Genomic DNA, 21630 nt, shown 5'->3' with positions numbered 1-21630 from the left:
AGAAAATGAAGTAACCTGCAGAAAAAGCTTTTATTTGTGACACTCTTGTGGTGTAGGGATCATTCCGTCCAATCGATCACTATAGGTGTCTCACCACCACCACCATTCCTGCTTCTCTTGCAGTAGAATGAGTTCCACACTCAGCCTATCCCCACATCACAGTATATAGAGACTTATAGAGGAAACTCATAATTTCTATTACTCCACATGTTGTGCTGGGGTTGGATGACAACACACCAAGGTTGACCTATGTGACAGTGACACGACAGAGTTACATGATTTGTTAATGGATTAATGTGTCATGGATTGTGTCATTCCACATCCAGCAATTTAGTTAGTTAGTATCTTACAATGTTGCTTTTGCTTCAGCTCCTTGCTGTACTCGTGTGGATTGGATGGATGGATTTTTTGACAATTTTTGACAGAGGAAGGTTGTAAACCAATGTCCTCATTAACAATGTCACCATTCGTTCACGCAATAATTTGAACACCTAATAGTAAAGACGGGACAACATATTATAATTTATATGGTAATAACATTTTTATTTTATTAAATTAAAAGCAATGTTTTTCACCAGAAAGTGTCCAGTGTCAAGTATGTGCTCATATGGGCACGCACGTTACGTCTGTGACGTAACGTGACATAACGGAAACCTGCAGATGGTGGGAAGAAATGTCAGGGATGTGACATTATTACACCCGTTATATTAACGTTATGGACATTATATCTCACCACTACCCGCATGGCTATTGTAGTATAAATAGGATCATTGATTCAGTTGATTACTTCAGTTAACTGTTCCACCGCTATTGTGACAACGTTGACAGAGGCTGTCAACATTATCACTTGGCATCCCCTATGTAGAAAGAGTAATAGCAATAGAAAACCTCTCAAGATGGCGCCACCTGCCCGTTGAACTCCATTGAACGGTTCCTTGAAAGGGTCTTATTCAAGGTTTTCAGCCAGACATACACCACACACGCGTTGAGCACAAGGAGACCATTCTAAACCATGTCTAGCAGTGTCCGGGTGGCTGTGGTAACAGGCAGTAACAAGGGCATAGGTCTGGCCATAGTCAGAGCCCTCTGTCAGCAGTTCCAAGGACACGTATACGTCACTGCCAGAGACAGTGGACGTGGCCGGGCGGCAGTCGAGACTCTGGCCTCAGAGGGACTCGAGCCCATGTTTCACCAGCTGGACATCGACGACCCGAACAGCGTTACCGCCGCGGCGGATTACTTTGCGGAAAAATACGGAGGCGTGGATGTCCTCGTCAATAACGCCGGGATAGCGTTCAAAGTCGCGGACACCACTCCGTTCGACGTCCAGGCTGAGGTGACCCTGAAGACCAACTTCTTTGGCACCCGAGACATGTTGGCTCGCTTCATGCCTCTCGTCAAGCCCGGGGGTCGCGTGGTGAACGTCTCCAGCCTCCTGGGCTCGGTTGCACTGAGTCGGTGTAACCCCGCCCTGCAGGAGCGACTCCGCAGCGAGGGCCTGGCGGAGGACGAGCTGGCGGGACTGATGCGGCGGTTCGTCGGCCTGACCAAGAAGGGCGAACACAAGGCCGGAGGCTGGCCCGAAACGGCGTACGGAGTGTCTAAGGCCGGGCTGACGGCTCTGTCCATGGTCCTGGCCCGTCGGCTGTCCAAGGAGAGACCGGATGACCGGATACTCTTGAACGCCTGCTGTCCAGGCTGGGTGCGAACGGACATGGCCGGTCCTAAAGCTCCAAAGTTGCCGGACGAGGGAGCTTTAACTCCAGTCTACCTAGCGCTACTGCCCCCCGGGGCCACACAGCCTCATGGGAAATTTGTCTCAGACAAAAAAGTACAACCATGGTGATAGGATGAAGCAGCGGTTCTCGATGTGGATCCTTGGAGGGGTTCCAGGGGTCCCCAGCTAAATTTGTTACTGTGGTCCGTGGCTATTTAAAAAATCACACCTGTGTGAACTGAGTGGTGCAAGGTCTTATATAGCCTGATCAGCTGTGGTCTGACGTAATGTCAGTGACCATAGTAACCATGCTCATTTTTTTGGTACAAACACGGGTACACGGGTACAAAGCCAGTTGTTGGAGTGGTTTGCACCACTCAAAAATAGCAGCTATACAAGCGCACAGTGCGTCTCTGTGTGCCGTGCTGTGTGTGTACTGTATTTTTGAAAAATCTTGTATTTCGGAAATAATGTTGTATTTTTGAGGGGCCCTCCTATGCCCAGCTTTCCGTGTTTGTTTAAACACAAACATTGAAGACAAAAGTCAGGGTAGAAAAGTGAAGACGCAAATTGTGATTGACCGAAATTACATTTGTGATGATTTGATTGGCTGAGCACGGAATGTGATCACGGAATGTGATATATGGCCTATATGATGATGTGTGATGATAAGAGCGCCCCTCACTTCACACGGGTGTGATTTTTTAATAACATAAATTGTCTTTTCTGACACAACCTTTTCAGATGGGGTCCCAGTTCAAATATGATTATTTTGTAGGGTCGCGGCCTGAAAAGGCAGATAACCACTCGTCTAATAACCCTTTCCACCATGCAGGGTTGAACCGGTTCCTTCAACCCATCTTTCTTCCCGCCTAGTTTTGAACCAAATGAATTGGTTCAGATTCAGTTGATTTCGGAATTGGAACAAAAAAAAAGGACAAAAATAGTCGATTTGCTCGCTCTTATCATTGTACATCATCATGACGTAACATGTCGATTTGCTCAGAAACATGACGTAAATTCTCCATTCATTGTCAATGGCTTTTAATGTTTGTGTTAGGACAAAAATCTCTATAGCTGTATATAGGAGGGGCAAAAACAAGTGGGAACCAAAGTGGGCGTGTCACAGGTTGGAAGATGCAGATGTGATATAAACCATATTAAAGAAAATCACACTCGTGTGAAGTGAGGGGTGCCTCAGTCCTTTAAACAAACATTGTATACTCTAAACAAAAATTAAAAGTTCATATACTTCAGATTTGGCTGCCATGAGGTAATTTCCGTAAGCCAGACGTTGGACCAAGCACATTTGGGGGTCGTTTACGGCAGTTCCGTGACCGCGGAGAGCAAAGGCCGTTTCTCAATGGATTTGTCATCTAGGTGGGTTATTAAACAAATTTAGCCCCCATGTAAATCGCAAAAGACCCAAATCCATATGGCCACCATCAAAAACCTATTAAGGCACACTAAGGCAAAATTACCTAAAATTAATTCTGCTTTCAGTAGCATGTGCATGTGTTAAACTAGTTGGGCTAAAAACGGCCATAGCCACTTGCCCAAATAGCCACTTGCCCTTTCGATGGTGACGTATATGTCGATCAGTGTCGGGTGGATTAAAGGAAATGCCATATGTATATGTAATTTGTAAGTTGATTAGCGGTATACTGTTGTTACTTTGCACCCCTTTTGATGCGTATGTATCGTCCCAGCATATGACGTCAGGGTATAACTGGTATAACTAGCTCTCAATGATGAGGTAATAAAGATGTGGATTGAAGGACCCAATGCCAGGGTGTAATTGGTTTTCGATGATGACGATATGTTTTAGTGTCGGGAGGATTAAAGGTAATGCCCCTATGTATACATGTATGTAATCTGGCACCACTGCCGTATCAGGCACAAGTAGTCATTACGTCATACACTGGGACGGCGCATACGCATCAAACATCGTCCTGGACGAAAACTATTACTTGCGCGCTCTGCTTGCGCAAGAAGTAACTTATTTTGGTGGAAAAGGGGCCTAGAGATGCCTCCTATTACTGACACGACTGGTTGTAGATAAGTGTGTGTGTGCGTGTGTGTGTGTGTGTGTGTACGTGCTTGCATGCGCACGCACATGTTGGGGACCACCTGATGTTTCTCAAACTGTTACAGGGGGTTCCCTGGCGAAATGACTGTTAATCTTCAGCATTAAAAAGAAAAAAAATACTAGAATGTCAAGAATGTCTGCTTGGACAGAGTTAAACTGTTATTATCTATAATCAAGACGAGGCATAACGCCTGCTTCTATTCTACGTCCGAGCATAGACATGGTAACGCCCTGCCTGCCTCTGATTGGCCTACCGACACTGCCGGCCTTAAACTACCGGCCTTTCACTGCCCACAGCCCTTCCATGAGACACAGACTGAGTAGAAAAAATAGTGGCATTTTATCATGAACATTAGTGAGGACCAATTATATGAAGATAGGTTGAACAGTGGTGAAGTAGTCCTTTACGTAAACAATGTGCGTACTTCTTCCATCACTGATCATCAGTACATTACAAAATGTTCTCACTGGAACTGGATTCACATCAGTAACTGATGTGAATCCAATTCACATCAGTCACTGCATTGGAACTGAACTTACTAGCTAAGGTGGTTGCACCATATCAGTGGCCATTCTTGCCAATAGATGGCAGTGCAGTGCAGCCTACATACTTCTGCACTACTAGTTGCACACCAGACATGTCAGGATGTCTCCTGTTCGATTCCTTCATTAAACCCAAGTAAAGGAAACTTGAACTGATCGTCCTTGTGATTACCGAACATTACACATTTCACACTAGTAGGATAACTTTGGGATAAAGAGCGTGTTAACAGCATGTGGGTCATCATCGAGTAGGGAGCTTCTCAAGCCCTCATTGTTTCTTGCAGACTAACATTCATGCAGTAGCCTAATTGGGACTTAATTATGATCAAAACAAAAACATGATGTGTAAAAACAATCTTTAATTTGCCACAGACAAGTCAAAGTCTTGCCACGGATAAATGGCAGTATAGGGACATATTGATGACCCCTGTACAAAATCCCTCACAGTTGTCACCTAATTCTCTGCTACCCACTGCCTCTCTTATCTCCACTCTCGTCTCCCTGAAGCCTTGATGAGCCTGAGTGTCATCACCTGTGAGGACCAGATGAACGAGGTTGGCTAACGAGCTCAAGACACTATAAATAGGTTGTCTTGTGTGACTGCTTTATGTCTTTCCTTGAGTTTGAGTTGATGTGGCATATGTTCTCTGTCGGGTCCAGTGGTGTGTTAGTTTCTGGAGCAGTGGTTCTCAAAGTGGGGGGAAATATTGGACTTAAAATATTACAGCAGATATACATAGTGCGTTAAGTGACGTGCTATGAGGTCGTAGTAGCTCTTATATCGGCTACTAAAAATAGACTATCGACTCAATATGTGTCACATAACTTCCTTCAATCGTGGGGTCGCTGCCCCTGGTACATCTTTTCAGCTACGGGTCTGTGGCCATATACATAAATCAATCTGGGGGTCCTAGACATAAGAATGTTGGAGGACCACTTTTCTAGTGTCCATGTTTGAGGTGTCGTGTGCAGTATGGGTGTGTCCCTGTTACAAGACCTAAAATGGACCTGAATTCCAGCCCCTGCACATCAAATTGCCTCTGCACGTCCCTGACTGCTCTTAATGGGTTAAACATTGGTGAAACTACGAGGCCCCTGACCCTGTAGAACAGTGGTTCCCGAACTTTATCATGTCAAAGACCCCCATATTGACACTAATTAGCCCACAGACCCCCATTTGAAAATATACACCATGGGGACCCCAATAAGAGAAGACTTTTACGGCTCTAGCAGTGATTCTCAACCAGCTTGACATACGAACTCTCATTTTATGGCATTTCTTTCTCTGGTCCTGGCCCGTCGGCTGTCCAAGGAGAGACCGGATGACCAGATACTCTTGAACGCCTGCTGTCCAGGCTGGGTGCGAACGGACATGGCCGGTCCTAAAGCTCCAAAGTTGCCGGACGAGGGAGCTTTAACTCCGGTCTACCTAGCGCTACTGCCCCCCGGGGCCACACAGCCTCATGGGAAATTTGTCTCAGACAAAAAAGTACAACCATGGTGATAGGATGAAGCAACGGTTCTCGATGTGGATCCTTGGAGGGGTTCCAGGGGTCCCCAGCTAAATTTGTTACTGTGGTCCGTGGCTATTTAAAAAATCACACCTGTGTGAACTGAGTGGTGCAAGGTCTTATATAGCCTGATCAGCTGTGGTCTGACGTAATGTCAGTGACCATAGTAACCATGCTAATTTTTTTGGTACAAACACGGGTACACGGGTACAAAGCCAGTTGTTGGAGTGGTTTGCACCACTCAAAAATAGCAGCTATACAAGCGCACAGTGCGTCTCTGTGTGCCGTGCTGTGTGTGTACTGTATTTTTGAAAAATCTTGTATTTCGGAAATAATGTTGTATTTTTGAGGGGCCCTCCTATGCCCAGCTTTCCGTGTTTGTGTAAACACAAACATTGAAGACAAAAGTGAGGGTAGAAAAGTGAAGACGCAAATTATGATTGACCGAAATTACATTTGTGATGATTTGATTGGCTGAGCACGGAATGTGATCACGGAATGTGATATATGGCCTATATGATGATGTGTGATGATAAGAGCACCCCTCACTTCACACGGGTGTGATTTTTAATAACATAAATTGTCTTTTCTGACACAACCTTTTCAGATGGGGTCCCAGTTCAAATATGATTATTTTGTAGGGTCGCGGCCTGAAAAGGCAGATAACCACTCGTCTAATAACCCTTTCCACCATGCAGGGTTGAACCGGTTCCTTCAACCCATCTTTCTTCCCGCCTAGTTTTGAACCAAATGAATTGGTTCAGATTCAGTTGATTTCGGAATTGGAAAAAAAAAAAGGACAAAAATAGTCGATTTGCTCGCTCTTATCATTGTACATCATCATGACGTAACATGTCGATTTGCTCAGAAACATGACGTAAATTCTCCATTCATTGTCAATGGCTTTTAATGTTTGTGTTAGGACAAAAATCTCTATAGCTGTATATAGGAGGGGCAAAAACAAGTGGGAACCAAAGTGGGCGTATCACAGGTTGGAAGATGCAGATGTGATATAAACCATATTAAAGAAAATCACACTCGTGTGAAGTGAGGGGTGCCTCAGTCCTTTAAACAAACATTGTATACTCTAAACAAAAATTAAAAGTTCATATACTTCAGATTTGGCTGCCATGAGGTAATTTTCCGACGTTGGACCAAGCACATTTGGGGGTCGTTTACGGCAGTTCCGTGACCGCGGAGAGCAAAGGCCGTTTCTCAATGGATTTGTCATCTAGGTGGGTTATTAAACAAATTTAGCCCCCATGTAAATCGCAAAAATGCAGGGAAAATTCATGAGACCCAAATCCATATGGCCACCATCAAAAACCTATTAAGGCACACTAAGGCAAAATTACCTAAAATTAATTCTGCTTTCAGTAGCATGTGCATGTGTTAAACTAGTTGGGCTAAAAACGGCCATAGCCACTTGCCCAAATAGCCACTTGCCCTTTCGATGGTGACGTATATGTCGATCAGTGTCGGGTGGATTAAAGGAAATGCCATATGTATATGTAATTTGTAAGTTGATTAGCGGTATACTGTGGTTACTTTGCACCCCTTTTGATGCGTATGTATCGTCCCAGCATATGACGTCTATATATCATTAACTAGCTCTCAATGATGAGGTAATAAAGATGTGGATTGAAGGACCCAATGCCAGGGTGTAATTGGTTTTCGATGATGACGATATGTTTTAGTGTCGGGAGGATTAAAGGTAATGCCCCTATGTATACATGTATGTAATCTGGCACCACTGCCGTATCAGGCACAAGTAGTCATTACGTCATACACTGGGACGGCGCATACGCATCAAACATCGTCCTGGACGAAAACTATTACTTGCGCGCTCTGCTTGCGCAAGAAGTAACTTATTTTGGTGGAAAAGGGGCCTAGAGATGCCTCCTATTACTGACACGACTGGTTGTAGATAAGTGTGTGTGTGCGTGTGTGTGTGTGTGTACGTGCTTGCATGCGCACGCACATGTTGGGGACCACCTGTTGTTTTTCAAACTGTTACAGGGGGTTCCCTGGCGAAATGACTGTTAATCTTCAGCATGTACATTAAAAAGAAAAAAAATACTAGAATGTCAAGAATGTCTGCTTGGACAGAGTTAAACTGTTATTATCTATAATCAAGACGAGGCATGACGCCTGATTCTATTCTACGTCCGAGCATAGACATGGTAACGCCCTGCCTGCCTCTGATTGGCCTACCGACACTGCCGGCCTTAAACTACCGGCCTTTCACTGCCCACAGCCCTCCCATGAGACACAGACTGAGTAGAAAAAATAGTGGCATTTTATCATGAACATTAGTGAGGACCAATTATATGAAGATAGGTTGAACAGTGGTGAAGTAGTCCTTTACGTAAACAATGTGCGTACTTCTTCCATCACTGATCATCAGTACATTACAAAATGTTCTCACTGGAACTGGATTCACATCAGTAACTGATGTGAATCCAATTCACATCAGTCACTGCATTGGAACTGAACTTACTAGCTAAGGTGGGTGCACCATATCAGTGGCCATTCTTGCCAATAGATGGCAGTGCAGTGCAGCCTACACACTTCTGCACTACTAGTTGCACACCAGACATGTCAGGATGTCTCCTGTTCGATTCCTTCATTAAACCCAAGTAAAGGAAACTTGAACTGATCGTATCGTCCTTGTGATTACCGAACATTACACATTTCACACTAGTAGGATAACTTTGGGATAAAGAGCGTGTTAACAGCATGTGGGTCATCATCGAGTAGGGAGCTTCTCAAGCCCTCATTGTTTCTTGCAGACTAACATTCATGCAGTAGCCTAATTGGGACTTAATTATGATCAAAACAAAAACAATCTTTAATTTGCCACAGACAAGTCAAAGTCTTGCCACGGATAAATGGCAGTATAGGGACATATTGATGACCCCTGTACAAAATCCCTCACAGTTGTCACCTAATTCTCTGCTACCCACTGCCTCTCTTATCTCCACTCTCGTCTCCCTGAAGCCTTGATGAGCCTGAGTGTCATCACCTGTGAGGACCAGATGAACTAGGTTGGCTAACGAGCTCAAGACACTATAAATAGGTTGTCTTGTGTGACTGCTTTATGTCTTTCCTTGAGTTTGAGTTGATGTGGCATATGTTCTATGTCGGGTCCAGTGGTGTGTTAGTTTCTGGAGCAGTGGTTCTCAAAGTGGGGGGAAATATTGGACTTAAAATATTACAGCAGATATACATAGTGCGTTAAGTGACGTGCTATGAGGTCGTAGTAGCTCTTATATCGGCTACTAAAAATAGACTATCGACTCAAAATATGTGTCACATAACTTCCTTCAATCGTGGGGTCGCTGCCCCTGGTACATCTTTTCAGCTACGGGTCTGTGGCCATATACATAAATCAATCTGGGGGTCCTAGACATAAAAATGTTGGAGGACCACTTTTCTAGTGTCCATGTTTGAGGTGTCGTGTGCAGTATGGGTGTGTCCCTGTTACAAGACCTAAAATGGACCTGAATTCCAGCCCCTGCACATCAAATTGCCTCTGCACGTCCCTGACTGCTCTTAATGGGTTAAACATTGGTGAAACTACGAGGCCCCTGACCCTGTAGAACAGTGGTTCCCGAACTTTATCATGTCAAAGACCCCCATATTGACACTAATTAGCCCACAGACCCCCATTTGAAAATATACACCATGGGGACCCCAATAAGAGACGTTTTTACGGCTCTAGCAGTGATTCTCAACCAGCTTGACATACGAACTCTCATTTTATGGCATTTCTTTCTCTGGGACCCCCAATTTATATTTGAATTTGTAAACTCAATGTTAATTTAACTCGGAGAGTGTACAAATGGATCTCTCTCTCTCTCTCTCTCTCTCTCTCTCTCTCTCTCTCTCAGGACGACTAACGAGCAGAACAGGAAGCAATAAACTTCCTGTCAGATTTCACACATTTTATTTTAGCGAGAACATGCAGTTTCACAGTGGTTTTTTTTTCTTTAAAGAATTCATGAAATTTGCAGCTGTACAACCGAGCTTATAGATCAAATTCCTACTATTAAATAGGGCTTAAGTGGTTAATTCAGAATTTATTTTTGCAAGTTTGGGTAAACGCTGAGATGTCACTGAGACAGAAGAGAATGTAAGGATGATGCATACGTATTTGCATTATCATTACAGACTCGTGGGTTCAGCCCGTCTGTAGTTTGAACACAAGACAGAATTTTCAAACTGCTGCATTCACAAAGCCTCAGAGAGTTCAGTCAAAGTCAATCACCCCAAAACCATTTAATCAGTGCTTAATTAACTCTGTAACACCCAGCGTTGCAATAATACAACATATTTGAATTAATTAAAAAAAAAAATAATTATGATCTTTTTTCACCTAAACGTCATCATTGATGTTCATTTCAATGCCATTGCAATGCCATTGATCATGATATTTGCATATAAATACCCCCCACAGAGGTTGAAATTCACACAAATTAAAAATCTCTGGACTCTACAATTTTTAACAATTTTAACCTATGACCTTTGACCTTTAACCCTGATAAAAGTAAGTAAAATAACTGTAATATATGTTTTTTGTGATCATTAGAATGTCAAGATGAAACAACACTTTCAGATTTTAGACACACAGCCAGTCAATATATAAACACTGTAGAGCAGGGGTGGGCAACTGGCGGCCCGGGGGCCACATGTGGCCCCCACCTTCACTTAATGTGGCCCTCAGGTGAATGTCAGAATACTGATATAATATTGGTTTCAGCTGTTACAATTCCACAACATGCAAACATGACCCGCTTTAATTACTTCAGTCTAAATTAGTAGCTCATTGCTCAACACAAGTATAATTAAAGGCATTTGAAATTACATAAAAATGTAAATTTTCAGGATTCCAATTCGAAAATAGCAAAAAATTATTCAAGATTTCAATTTGAATATAGCAAAAATAGCCGATCTACAAGCTCAAAACGCGTCGCGCTGCGACGCGTTTTGAGCTTGTAGATCGGCTATTTTTGCTACGACAGTAATGTATGGCCTTAGGGAGTGAGTGTGGAAATATAGTGGCCCTCTCCATCATCATAGTTGCCCACCCCTGATGTAGTTAGTAGTTACAGATATGTTTTGTATTGTGTTTTTGTATGGACATAGTGTTGGGTGCTGGCACATATGCACACATGGCATCAACGCATGGTGTTGTGTGCTGTGCTGGCACACTATACACTATACACTGTCTTTCTTTTATCTGTATTGTATTGCATTGTATTGTACTGTCACGTGTCATTGTATGTTTAGTTTTACTACCTTTTTAAGAGCCTGCTCAGGGACTACAGATGAAAATTAGCTTATGGCTAACTCTGGCACATTTACATGGAAGTGAAAACTGAAATGTTGATTCATGAGCATGGTCCCTGTCAAATAAATAAATAAATAAATAAATGTTTGTATGTATACTGAGTATACCGTAAATGCAAAAGTGTACAGTAATCCTAACTTAATACAGTAGATATATTGTGTACTGTAGCAAATAATACAGTATTGAATGTCGATCTGCATGTTCAGCACTTGCACCAAAATACAGTAAAGGTCTTTACACAGTTACACACTGGATCATTTATCTCATGCGATTACATTAATTTAAACTGTTGTTTATAGTATGTTATGAGTATACTATATACTGTATATATATATACATACACACAGAACACAAATATTACGTGGCCATAAAGTGATCTAATAACTCTCCTCTACGTTTTTCAATAAAAGCATCTGCAAATAAAACAATGACAAATTATAATAATAATAAAGCTTTATTTATTTAGCACCTTTTAAGAACAAGGAAAAATACCAAAAACATGGATCATGGATCAAAAAGGCATAGAATACAATAGAAGAAATGTGTCGATAGACAGAAGATAACAATAAAAAAGTCGATAAACCACAACAGAAGATATATTAAAAAAAAAGTTCAACAGTTTCATGTGAAATATGCATGAAACATTTGTTTATTTGTCTCACTCCCGGTGTGTAAAGGAAATTACAGTTGCCACTATAGTTAACTGGTATGGGTGACCCGTCGGTTCCTTTTCTCATAAAGCAAAGCTCGGCGTGCATGTCAAAGCATTGTCACAAAAACACCTGGTTGTCGGGAGCCTTTTTGTATCGGGTGGCCCACGGTCACACAGAACCCTCAAATGGTGCGGTGGACTCCAGATGGGTGACGAGTTTCTGGACCCACTCTTGAGTTGGGTCAGTACAGATCTTGGCACCATTCTTCATTGTGAACCTAGGAACAGACGGAGAGATGGAGAGAACATTTTCATCAGAAAGGTGTTCCATTTGGTCAGCTAGAATAGTGTGTTCCTTTGAGAGCAGACTTGTTGGTTGTTTCGATCAATAGGTCTCCACCAGGAACTTTTCCTGACTAGAGGTTTGGGCCACTACTCAGCCCTCACACCTCAAACCTCAACCGCGCCAATCCGATTCGGACCTGACGTTATGCTGTCATGACAGTCAGTATGATGACTCACACCATATTTGGGTCTGAAGTGGGAACTCTGGGCTATATGGTTGTCTGAGTCATATTGAACAATATGGTTATGTCTTAGTCAAAGTGACCCACCCATTAGCCAATTTCAATATACACACAGCAGCACATTTTTAACCAGTGTACGCCTACATGACTTTATTTCTAGATAAAATGGTTCAATCTACAAACTATGCAAACAACCCCATTGGTATGATACAATACCAATAGTACGGTAACTGTTGTGAGTTACTGCTTATATTTATTTGTGTGTGTGTGTGTGTGTGTGTGTGTGTGTGTGTGCGTGCGTGCGTGTGCAGTGTGTGTGTGTGTGTGTAAGAATAGCTTAATACTCACACAACAGCATAGCTAGCACAGTGAATATTTGTGCGTTCAAACGTCACCACTTTGACCTTAGGCAGGCGTGCGGCGCGATACTTGAAGCAGCACTCGGCTGGACCAAAGCTGTCTGGAACAGGACAGACAGACAGACAGACAGACAGACAGACAGACAGACAGACAGACAGACAGACAGACAGACAGACAGACAGACAGACAGACAGACAGACAGACAGACAGACAGACAGACAGACAGACAGACAGACAGACAGACAGACAGACAGACAGACAGACAGACAGACAGACAGAGTTAGAAAGACATACACAGGCAGGTTTATGGAATAACAAGAAAAAAATACGTCATTCTATATCATCATTAAAACCAGATGAGCCAAATAGACTTACTCTCTGCTTCCAGGACATCCAGAGATGAGAACAGCAGCACGCAGACCACTAGAATAACTGGCATCTTCTTCATCCCCATGGTCATCATCATCGTTATTACTATGGTTATTAATGAATATGGTTGTAGTCTGCAGTCTGAAGTTGTCGCGTTATCTGCTTCACTACATCTATGATGCTCTCTCTGTTATATCGGCCCTTTATTTGCGTAGATGGGAGGAAATTGTGTGTGTGTGTGTGTGTGTGTGTGTGTGTGTGTGTGTGTGTGTGTGTGTGTGTGTGCGTGTGTGTGTGTGGAAACAAACTGTGGTCAATGTTCACATATCCAGAACGGAAGGTTTAAAGTTAGTTAGTATACCACATCTTAACAATGTGCAAGCTTCCAGGATGCGCCGAGCTGATGCACATGACGTGCACTATCAATTTGTCTACTGCACATGCATGCTGCTTATTGTGCACGCTGTGGCGTTTCAATGCTACATGTGTATTCTTATGTGTATTGTTGTATTTCATTTATTTAGGCATATCATGCCATGCACATGTACATACAAGACCTGCAACACATTATTACTTGCACGCATTGTGCGTGTGGGACAGATTTCTTCCGTAAAAGCACATTGGGCTCTAATGTGTTTTGGGCACACTTATGGCCCTAGCCCTTCACTAAAGCATTGTATGTCCTCCTAATTCATCGATTTAGGTTGCGTTTGTGTTTGACTTTTTTCAAGTCATGTCAAATCAAGTCATAATTTATATTATACATATTTATTATATCAATTGTGTAAATATTGGCCAAAGTAGTTAGAAATGTATTGTGATCTACTGTAGGAGGGGGAAGTACATTTCTGGCTTCATAACAGGAGTCAATCCAAATAGTTTAGAAACCGTTGCTATCGGATGGCAATCTTTCGACACCTGCATGTCAATGTTATTTTGCATGGCTGTGTTGTTGAACACATACACAGCTCAGTCGGGTAGAGCTCTCGCCTTTGGACCACGAGTTCATGGGTTCGATCCCGGGCACCGCCAACTCAGCGTATGAGTATAGCTCGGAATGGGTGCAGCAAGTCATGCGATATGTACTGGGAGCTGATGTGTGGCGCTCCACCTCAGCAATCCATCTCCCAGAGTTCTAGTCAATGCATTGTAATGGGACAGACTCCCGTGTGTTACCGGCTGATGCCGACAATAAGCCACTCCCGACCTATATGAAAACTCCTATCGGACGGTCAAACCTGCTTGCATTAGTGCACTAGTGCAGGGGTTCCCAAACTTTTTTGGACCAGGTACCCCTTTTGGGGTAGACATTTTTCCAGGTACCCCCTCATCTGAAGCGGCCGCAGAAACCTTTCAAGTGTCCTGAGTCTTTTTGTTGTCTCTGCAGCATGCGTCCTGCTGTTACTGTTTGGGGTCACGACAGGTTGACTGATGTTGTAGTTTTAGTAATCATGTCAGCTATTGGCCCAAAGCAAACATGGGAGAAACACAATGAACAACACAAAAAATACGTTTATTGCGCAACTTGGCAGAAATGACCACATAGATAAACATAATTTTAATGTTAAAAAAAGTTGAATTTCTTTTTTCTTTTTTTTTCTTTCTGAGAATTATTTCGGGTACCCCCTGGCTATGCGTCGCGTACCCCTAGGGGTCCGCGGACCCCACTTTGGGAACCGCTGCACTAGTGAGTACTGGTATGAGGGGCAGCTGAATAGAAGGCCTGTGCATGTTGCGTAGCTTGGTGGGGGACTCCGGGGGATGAGGAGGTGGTTAGTGTTTCCTGAGTAGAGGTTTCGAGTGGAGGTTTAGTGGCTTGAGCAACACGTTAAGAGTGAGCAGTTGAAGTGAAGCTTGTCCCCAGCTAAATGATAGATAGTTATGAACCAAATGTGAAATTGTTAAATGAACATTGATTTTACAATATACATTGAACTATTATGCCATTAAATGGGGGTCCGTCCGTAGCCTAATGCATGTCAAACTGGGGGTCCTTGATTTAAAATGGTTGAGAATCACTGCTAGAGCCATACAAATCCATCTTTTCAAATGGGGGTCCACAGGCTAATAAGTGTCAATTTGGGGGTCCTTGACATTAAACTACTGCAGCCCACATGCATAGATGCACAAAACACAGACACACCATACATCCCAAACAGGATTTCAGAGATTCCAATGCTCTTGTCATGTCTTAGGGCCCTCCTAAGCTCTTTGGCCCCTAGGGCCTTGGCCCGGTAGGCCTGTGCAGTAACCACCCTTGATTATGACCGTGTAACGTGTAAGAAGGTCTATGTTAATATAGGAGGGGAATAACCAAAACGAAGAATCTTAAAATCAATTCTGAACCGTACTGGCAGCTGGAGAGAGACAAGGATAGGGGAAATTAATGATTGTGTCCTATTGTACAAAAACTAAACCAACACCGAAAACCTCAAACATTATATTATTATCTATGACAGCGTTATAAACCAGATCTTTGGAGAGTGTGAATGCACAATTAACTGGGAGGGAATTCGGCCAAAATCATCAAGATTGTGCACTTTGGTGACACGTTTTTGACTTTTGGCATGGTCATCATTGGTGTTAGGTATGCACATAAGGTTTTCAAAAACCATCGCAAACGAGTTGGGCTCGCCCCCTAGTGGTCTGCTTGCAATGAATGAATCCAATATTAGATAAGTCAGGTTGAAACCCCAAATAATTGACAGAAAACATTTTTCAATGGATTCTGATACTATTGGGTATTGTAGCATCTGTCCCAAACCAAGACACAGGAGAGCGGGTGTAAGTGGGCTCTAGGCCTAAAGTTTTTATTTGTTCAGGTAATTCAACAGCTTTCAAGGATAACGCAAAATAAACGCTCACTACAGGTCACGTTCAGATAATAACTCAAACAGTCTTTAGGTCCTCTTTCCTTCTCCCTCGGGGGTCCGGGGTAGGGGGACCGTCTCGACAGAGTGAGCCTGGGATAAACCGCCTCAGCGGTGTGATAATTCAGTTCAGTGAAAATAACGGTAAACCTCCGCTCGGGGAGGGGGGTGCTCTATAGGGGCTGACAGTCACTCTCGCTCCAGTCGGAGGCAAGTGAGTGAGTGGCCTCCTTTGGCTCCTCCTTTCCTTGGCTGGCTGCCTGTTCTTCCTTAGCTCCTATATCCTTGTACTTTGCGCTCCTAGCGCAGCGCCTTAGAGAGGCGCTCTTTATGCGAAGCCCCGTGCATATGCCTGTTGTGGACGAGAGAGAGAGGGTTACTTGTCAGTCTAGTGTTAGACAGGAATGTGTAGAGTAATGTTCGGGTTCTCACTTACCGCCAGCGTTAGCCCGTGCCGCTTGATGAGAGGACAGAACAGGAGTGAGAGAGCGGCGCTCATATTTGAAGGTTTCCGGCCCGCCTCTCAGCGGTGACAGGTCGGGGTGGCGTAGGACGTGATTGGGGACATAACGAGCGTCAATCACCGCGCCCAGCCGCGTCCGTCGCTCTCTGTCTCCCTCTGTCTGTCTCTCTCTGTTGCGGTGGCTCTTACCTGGCTGGCGGTCTCCCCGTGAGACTCCACACACTCCCCCCTTTGTTTCACGCTCGGGCGGGGAACTACCTGGCTTTCCTCCTCATACATTCTTGAGAGTGCATCGGCGTGTGCCATCTGTTTACCGGGGCGGTGCTCCACTTTGAAGTGGTAGTTTTGGAGTTCCAGGAACCACCTGGTCACTCGGTCGTTTCTGTCTTTATTTGTTGCCATCCATTTCAGCGGGGCGTGATCTGTGATCAATGTGAAATCGCGGCCCCATAAATAATATCTGAGGTGGTGGATGGCCCATCGGATGGCGAGGCATTCCTTCTCCACCGTTGCGTAATTACGCTCGTGCTTTAGCAGCTTTCTGCTGGCGTAGGTGACGGGGTGTTCATCCCCGTCAATGACTTGGGCTAGCACGGCGCCGAGGCCGGTGCCGGAGGCGTCTGTGTGGAGAGTAAAGGGTTTGTTAAAATCAGGGCTGACCAACACAGGCTCCTCACATAACACCGATTTCAAAGCTTCAAACGCGTTCTGTGTTTCCGGGGTCCATTTTACAGTGTTGGGGTTTCTCTGCCGCGTCAGATCATACAGTGGGGCTGCAACAGAAGAATAATTTTTAATAAATTTCTGGTAGTAGGAGATCAGGCCTAAAAACGATTTCACCTGTTTTTTTGTGCGTGGTTGTGGCTCTGATTTTTTCCACCTTCCTGGTCTGTGGCTTCACACAGCCTCGTCCCACCGTGTATCCCAAGTAGTTTGTCTCCGCCAGGCCGAGGCGGCATTTCTTGGCATTAGCGGTGAGTCCAGCGCTCCTCAGCGCTTCCAATACTCTCTCGACGTGTACCAGGTGCTGCGGCCAGGTGGCGCTGTGGATGACCACGTCGTCCAGATACGCTGACGCGTAGTCTCGGTGTGGTCTCAGGACGCGGTCCATCAGCCTTTGAAACGTGGCCGGCGCTCCATGTACGCCGAACGGGAGTACGGTGTATTGGAATAGTCCCTCTGGCGTAGAGAAGGCTGTCTTCGGCCTGGCGGAGGCGGCGAGGGGGATTTGCCAGTAGCCCTTGGTGAGGTCCAGGGTGGACATGAACCGGGCGGGCCCCAGCTGTTCCAGCATCTCGTCGATCCTAGCCATGGGATAAGCATCAAAGGCAGTTATTTCGTTCACTTTACGAAAGTCATTACAGAACCTTATAGAGCCGTCCGGTTTGGGAACCAGGACAATCGGGCTCGACCACGGGCTGTGGGACTCCTCTATGACTCCGAGTTTTAACATCATTGCTACCTCTTCCTTTATGGCGACCCTCCGGGACTCGGGGATGCGGTAGGGTCGTTGCCTCACGATCTTACCGGGGGTCGTCGGCATGTCGTGCTCGACTAGGTGCGTGCGGCCCGGCAGCTCCGAGAACACGTCAGCGTTCCGCAGGAGGAGCTCAGTGAGATCCTGCCGCTGAGGAGGTGAGAGCTCCTCGCCGGTCGGCACTGGGGGCGGTCCCTGCGGGAGAGAGAGAGAGAGCAGAGCCTGCGCCGTTGGGAGCTCGACGGCGGCGTGCCATTTTTTCAACAGGTTAATATGGTAGATCTGGTGGCCCTTTCTTTTGCCAGGCTGGCTGATTTTGTAGTTCACTGGCCCGATCTTCTCTATCACCTCGAAGGGGCCTTGCCATTTGGCGAGGAATTTACACTCTGACGTAGGCACCAACACTAACACCTTCTCCCCCGGCTGTAGCTCTCTTCTAACGGTCCCTCTATTGTAGACTTTACACTGGTCTCGCTGTGCTTTCTGCATGTGTTCTCGGACTAGTGGCCATATTTTTCGGGCGCGTTCTTGTAGCTGCTCTACATGGTCTATGACGCTCCGGTGTGGGGATGGCTGGCTTTCCCATGTTTCTTTGGCTATATCCAATAACCCCCGGGGGCTTCTCCCGTACACTAGCTCGAATGGGGAGAACCCGGTGGAGGCCTGCGGCACCTCGCGGATGGCGAAGAGGACGTACGGGATTAACTGATCCCAGTCCTTTCCGTCTACCTCGGCCAGTTTCTTTAACATCTTTTTCAATGTGCGATTGAAACGCTCCACCAGGCCGTCAGTCTGTGGGTGATAGGCGGAGGTGCGAATCCGCTTTATGTTCAGCCATTTATACAGGGAGGAGAGTATACGGGACATAAAGCAAGTACCTTGATCCGACAGTAGCTCCGTAGCGACGCCCACTCTGGTGAAGTACATAAAAAGCTCACGCGCTATGACTTTGGCTGAGGCCGTGCGTAGTGGGATGGCCTCTGGGTATCGCGTGGCGTAGTCTAGTATCACTAGGATGTATCTGTGTCCGCGTGCGGACTTAGGCAGGGGTCCTACTATGTCCATCGCTAGCCGTGAGAAAGGAATGTCTATTATGGGCAGTGGTACCAACGGGTTCCGTTGTACCGGGCGGGGAGCGTTGAGCTGGCACTCGTGACAGCTCCGGCAATAATCCTCGGTAGCGCGCTTTACGCCCGGCCAGTAAAAACGTGCCAGTATGCGATCATACGTTTTCTGTACGGCTAGATGGGCACCTAGCTGGTGGGTATGGGCGAGGAGCAACACTCTAGAGATATACGACTTCGGGACAAGTAGCTGTTCGATGACGTCCCCCGTTCTATCCTTCACCGCTCTATAGATTAAACCCCACTTCACCAAGAAATAAGGGAGACTTATTGGTTCACTCACCCCCTCTGCTGGTTCACCGTCGATGCTGCTGATCTGCTGGCGCGCCTGGGCCAGATTGATGTCTTCCCATTGCATGGTGGCGAACTCGCCGACTCGGGGTGGTGGTTCGTGTTCAGGTCGGGGGAACTCGGCAAAGGGATCTTCGGACTCGTCCCCCGGGGCGGGCATTGGCGCGTCATCGTGTTCCTCGCTCTCGTTAGCGGCGCCCTCCGCGGGGCTGCTGTCCGTCCTCGGCTCGTCTGAGGCGGGGCGGAAGGCGGGGCAAGCGACATTGCGTGGGTCACTCGGGGGTCGGCGGCGGCGTCTCCTACGGCGCCGCGGGCTCGCGGTCCCACTCGTGTCCCAGTATCGCTGGAAGAGGACGCTCTCGGAGCCAATCAGCAGTGGTACCGGGAGGTTCGGGACGATGCCGGCTTCCACGAAGGCTTCTCCTCGGGGGGTCTGGACACGGAGTCTACACATCGGGTAGCGACGCAGGTCGCCGTGCACGCACGTGACCGGGACGGTGTCCTCGAGCGGTTCGCCGGCCAGGTCGCCTCTCACTAGGGACACCACGCTGCCCGAGTCCAAGAGGGCGTGAGTGTCGGTGCCGTCGACCCGGACTGGGAGGCGGGAGGGTCCCGTCCGTGGTGATCCGCTGTGTAGGCAGACTCGACCCTCGTCGAGGGGTCCGGCTGATGGCATAGAGACGTCGCGGTCTCTGTCGGGACAGGTCCAGGAAATGTGGTCCAGTTTGCCACACACATAGCAGTGGCGTTCGGTCTGTGCTCGGGCGCCGCGCTCCGGACCGGGGTTTCGGGAGCGGGACGGGGCCTGTTGGTTGGCGGGTGGCCTCTTCTTGTCTCGGCCGCCGCGTTCGTCGCCCCCCCCCTTGTTGCTCTCGGGGCGGGTGCCTCTCATCATTTCGTTGCACGCATGGTTGCTTTCGAGCAGATCTACAAGCTCGTCTACAGTGGTTGGGCTTCTCTGAGCGATATACCTACGGGCTTCTGGCGGCAATGCACGGGTACAATAGTCTATGACCACTCGGTCCACAGCGGCGGGTCCACCTCCTGATGTTAGCCAGCGGTTGGCGAGGCGCATTAGACCCGCTATCTGTGGACGGGGCGGTTGGTTGGTCTGATAGTTCCAGTTATGGAAGCGTTGGGCACGGGCGGGCAGGCTGTGTCCCTCTATCGCTAAAATGGCTTCTTTTAGTTTAGTGTAGTCCCGCGCGTCTGCTATTTTTAAATCTCCGCAGACTCGTTGTGCTTCTCCCGTGAGGAAGGGCGCTATAATATAACCCCAGTCGATCACTGGCCATTTCTCTCTGGCCGCGGTACGCTCGAAGAGCTCTAAATAGGCCTGTACATCATCTGTGTGGGACAGTTTGGTTAACACATGCGCTGGTGCCCGGCTGCCCTCTGCGTCTTGGCGTGAGCGCCCTACGAACTCGCCCATGGCTTTCTGTAATTCTGCATGGCTTTTAAGCAGCGCTGTCAGGGCCTGTTCCATCATGTTGGCGTTATTGGTGAGGATCAGATGCACTACCCACTTTCTCCTCCACTTGTAGCATCTGTCCCAAACCAAGACACAGGAGAGCGGGTGTAAGTGGGCTCTAGGCCTAAAGTTTTTATTTGTTCAGGTAATTCAACAGCTTTCAAGGATAACGCAAAATAAACGCTCACTACAGGTCACGTTCAGATAATAACTCAAACAGTCTTTAGGTCCTCTTTCCTTCTCCCTCGGGGGTCCGGGGTAGGGGGACCGTCTCGACAGAGTGAGCCTGGGATAAACCGCCTCAGCGGTGTGATAATTCAGTTCAGTGAAAATAACGGTAAACCTCCGCTCGGGGAGGGGGGTGCTCTATAGGGGCTGACAGTCACTCTCGCTCCAGTCGGAGGCAAGTGAGTGAGTGGCCTCCTTTGGCTCCTCCTTTCCTTGGCTGGCTGCCTGTTCTTCCTTAGCTCCTATATCCTTGTACTTTGCGCTCCTAGCGCAGCGCCTTAGAGAGGCGCTCTTTATGCGAAGCCCCGTGCATATGCCTGTTGTGGACGAGAGAGAGAGGGTTACTTGTCAGTCTAGTGTTAGACAGGAATGTGTAGAGTAATGTTCGGGTTCTCACTTACCGCCAGCGTTAGCCCGTGCCGCTTGATGAGAGGACAGAACAGGAGTGAGAGAGCGGCGCTCATATTTGAAGGTTTCCGGCCCGCCTCTCAGCGGTGACAGGTCGGGGTGGCGTAGGACGTGATTGGGGACATAACGAGCGTCAATCACCGCGCCCAGCCGCGTCCGTCGCTCTCTGTCTCCCTC

At 46.6% G+C, this 21630-nt stretch overlaps 2 protein-coding genes across 2 annotated transcripts; one reads left to right on the top strand and one right to left on the bottom strand.

Annotated features, from left to right (window-relative positions):
• Window positions 1-1012: 1012 nt before the first annotated feature.
• On the top strand, window positions 1013-1846 carry LOC306941083 (carbonyl reductase [NADPH] 1-like; the record flags this gene model as incomplete). The annotated part of the gene is made up of 1 exon (XM_079526388.1): window positions 1013-1846. One exon carries the CDS (start codon window positions 1013-1015, stop codon window positions 1844-1846), a length of 834 nt encoding a protein of 277 aa, XP_079382514.1.
• A 9829-nt stretch (window positions 1847-11675) lies between these two features.
• Window positions 11676-13282, bottom strand: LOC306941228 (C-C motif chemokine 3-like). The gene is made up of 3 exons (XM_079526563.1): window positions 13128-13282; window positions 12741-12852; window positions 11676-12143 (listed from the first exon to the last, which is right to left on the bottom strand). The coding sequence occupies exons 1-3, from the start codon at window positions 13216-13218 to the stop codon at window positions 12035-12037; spliced, it is 312 nt and encodes a 103-aa protein (XP_079382689.1). The 5' UTR covers window positions 13219-13282; the 3' UTR covers window positions 11676-12034.
• Between the last annotated feature and the right edge of the window lie 8348 nt (window positions 13283-21630).

This window comes from Electrona antarctica (genome assembly GCF_951216825.1).
Source record: "Electrona antarctica genome assembly, chromosome: 17".
NCBI lineage: Eukaryota > Metazoa > Chordata > Actinopteri > Myctophiformes > Myctophidae > Electrona > Electrona antarctica.
This window is presented reverse-complemented; position numbering and strand designations above follow the sequence as displayed.

Bases quoted from the DNA above. Each gene is read 5' to 3' on its own strand.
- LOC306941228 (XM_079526563.1), bottom strand. From the start codon at position 13,218: ATGATGATGACCATGGGGATGAAGAAGATGCCAGTTATTCTAGTGGTC. The intron at 12,853-13,127 runs GTAAGTCTATTT...GTCCTGTTCCAG, and splicing joins GGATGTCCTGGAAGCAGAGA to ACAGCTTTGGTCCAGCCGAG. The intron at 12,144-12,740 runs GTGAGTATTAAG...GTCTGTTCCTAG, and splicing joins TGTGCTAGCTATGCTGTTGT to GTTCACAATGAAGAATGGTG.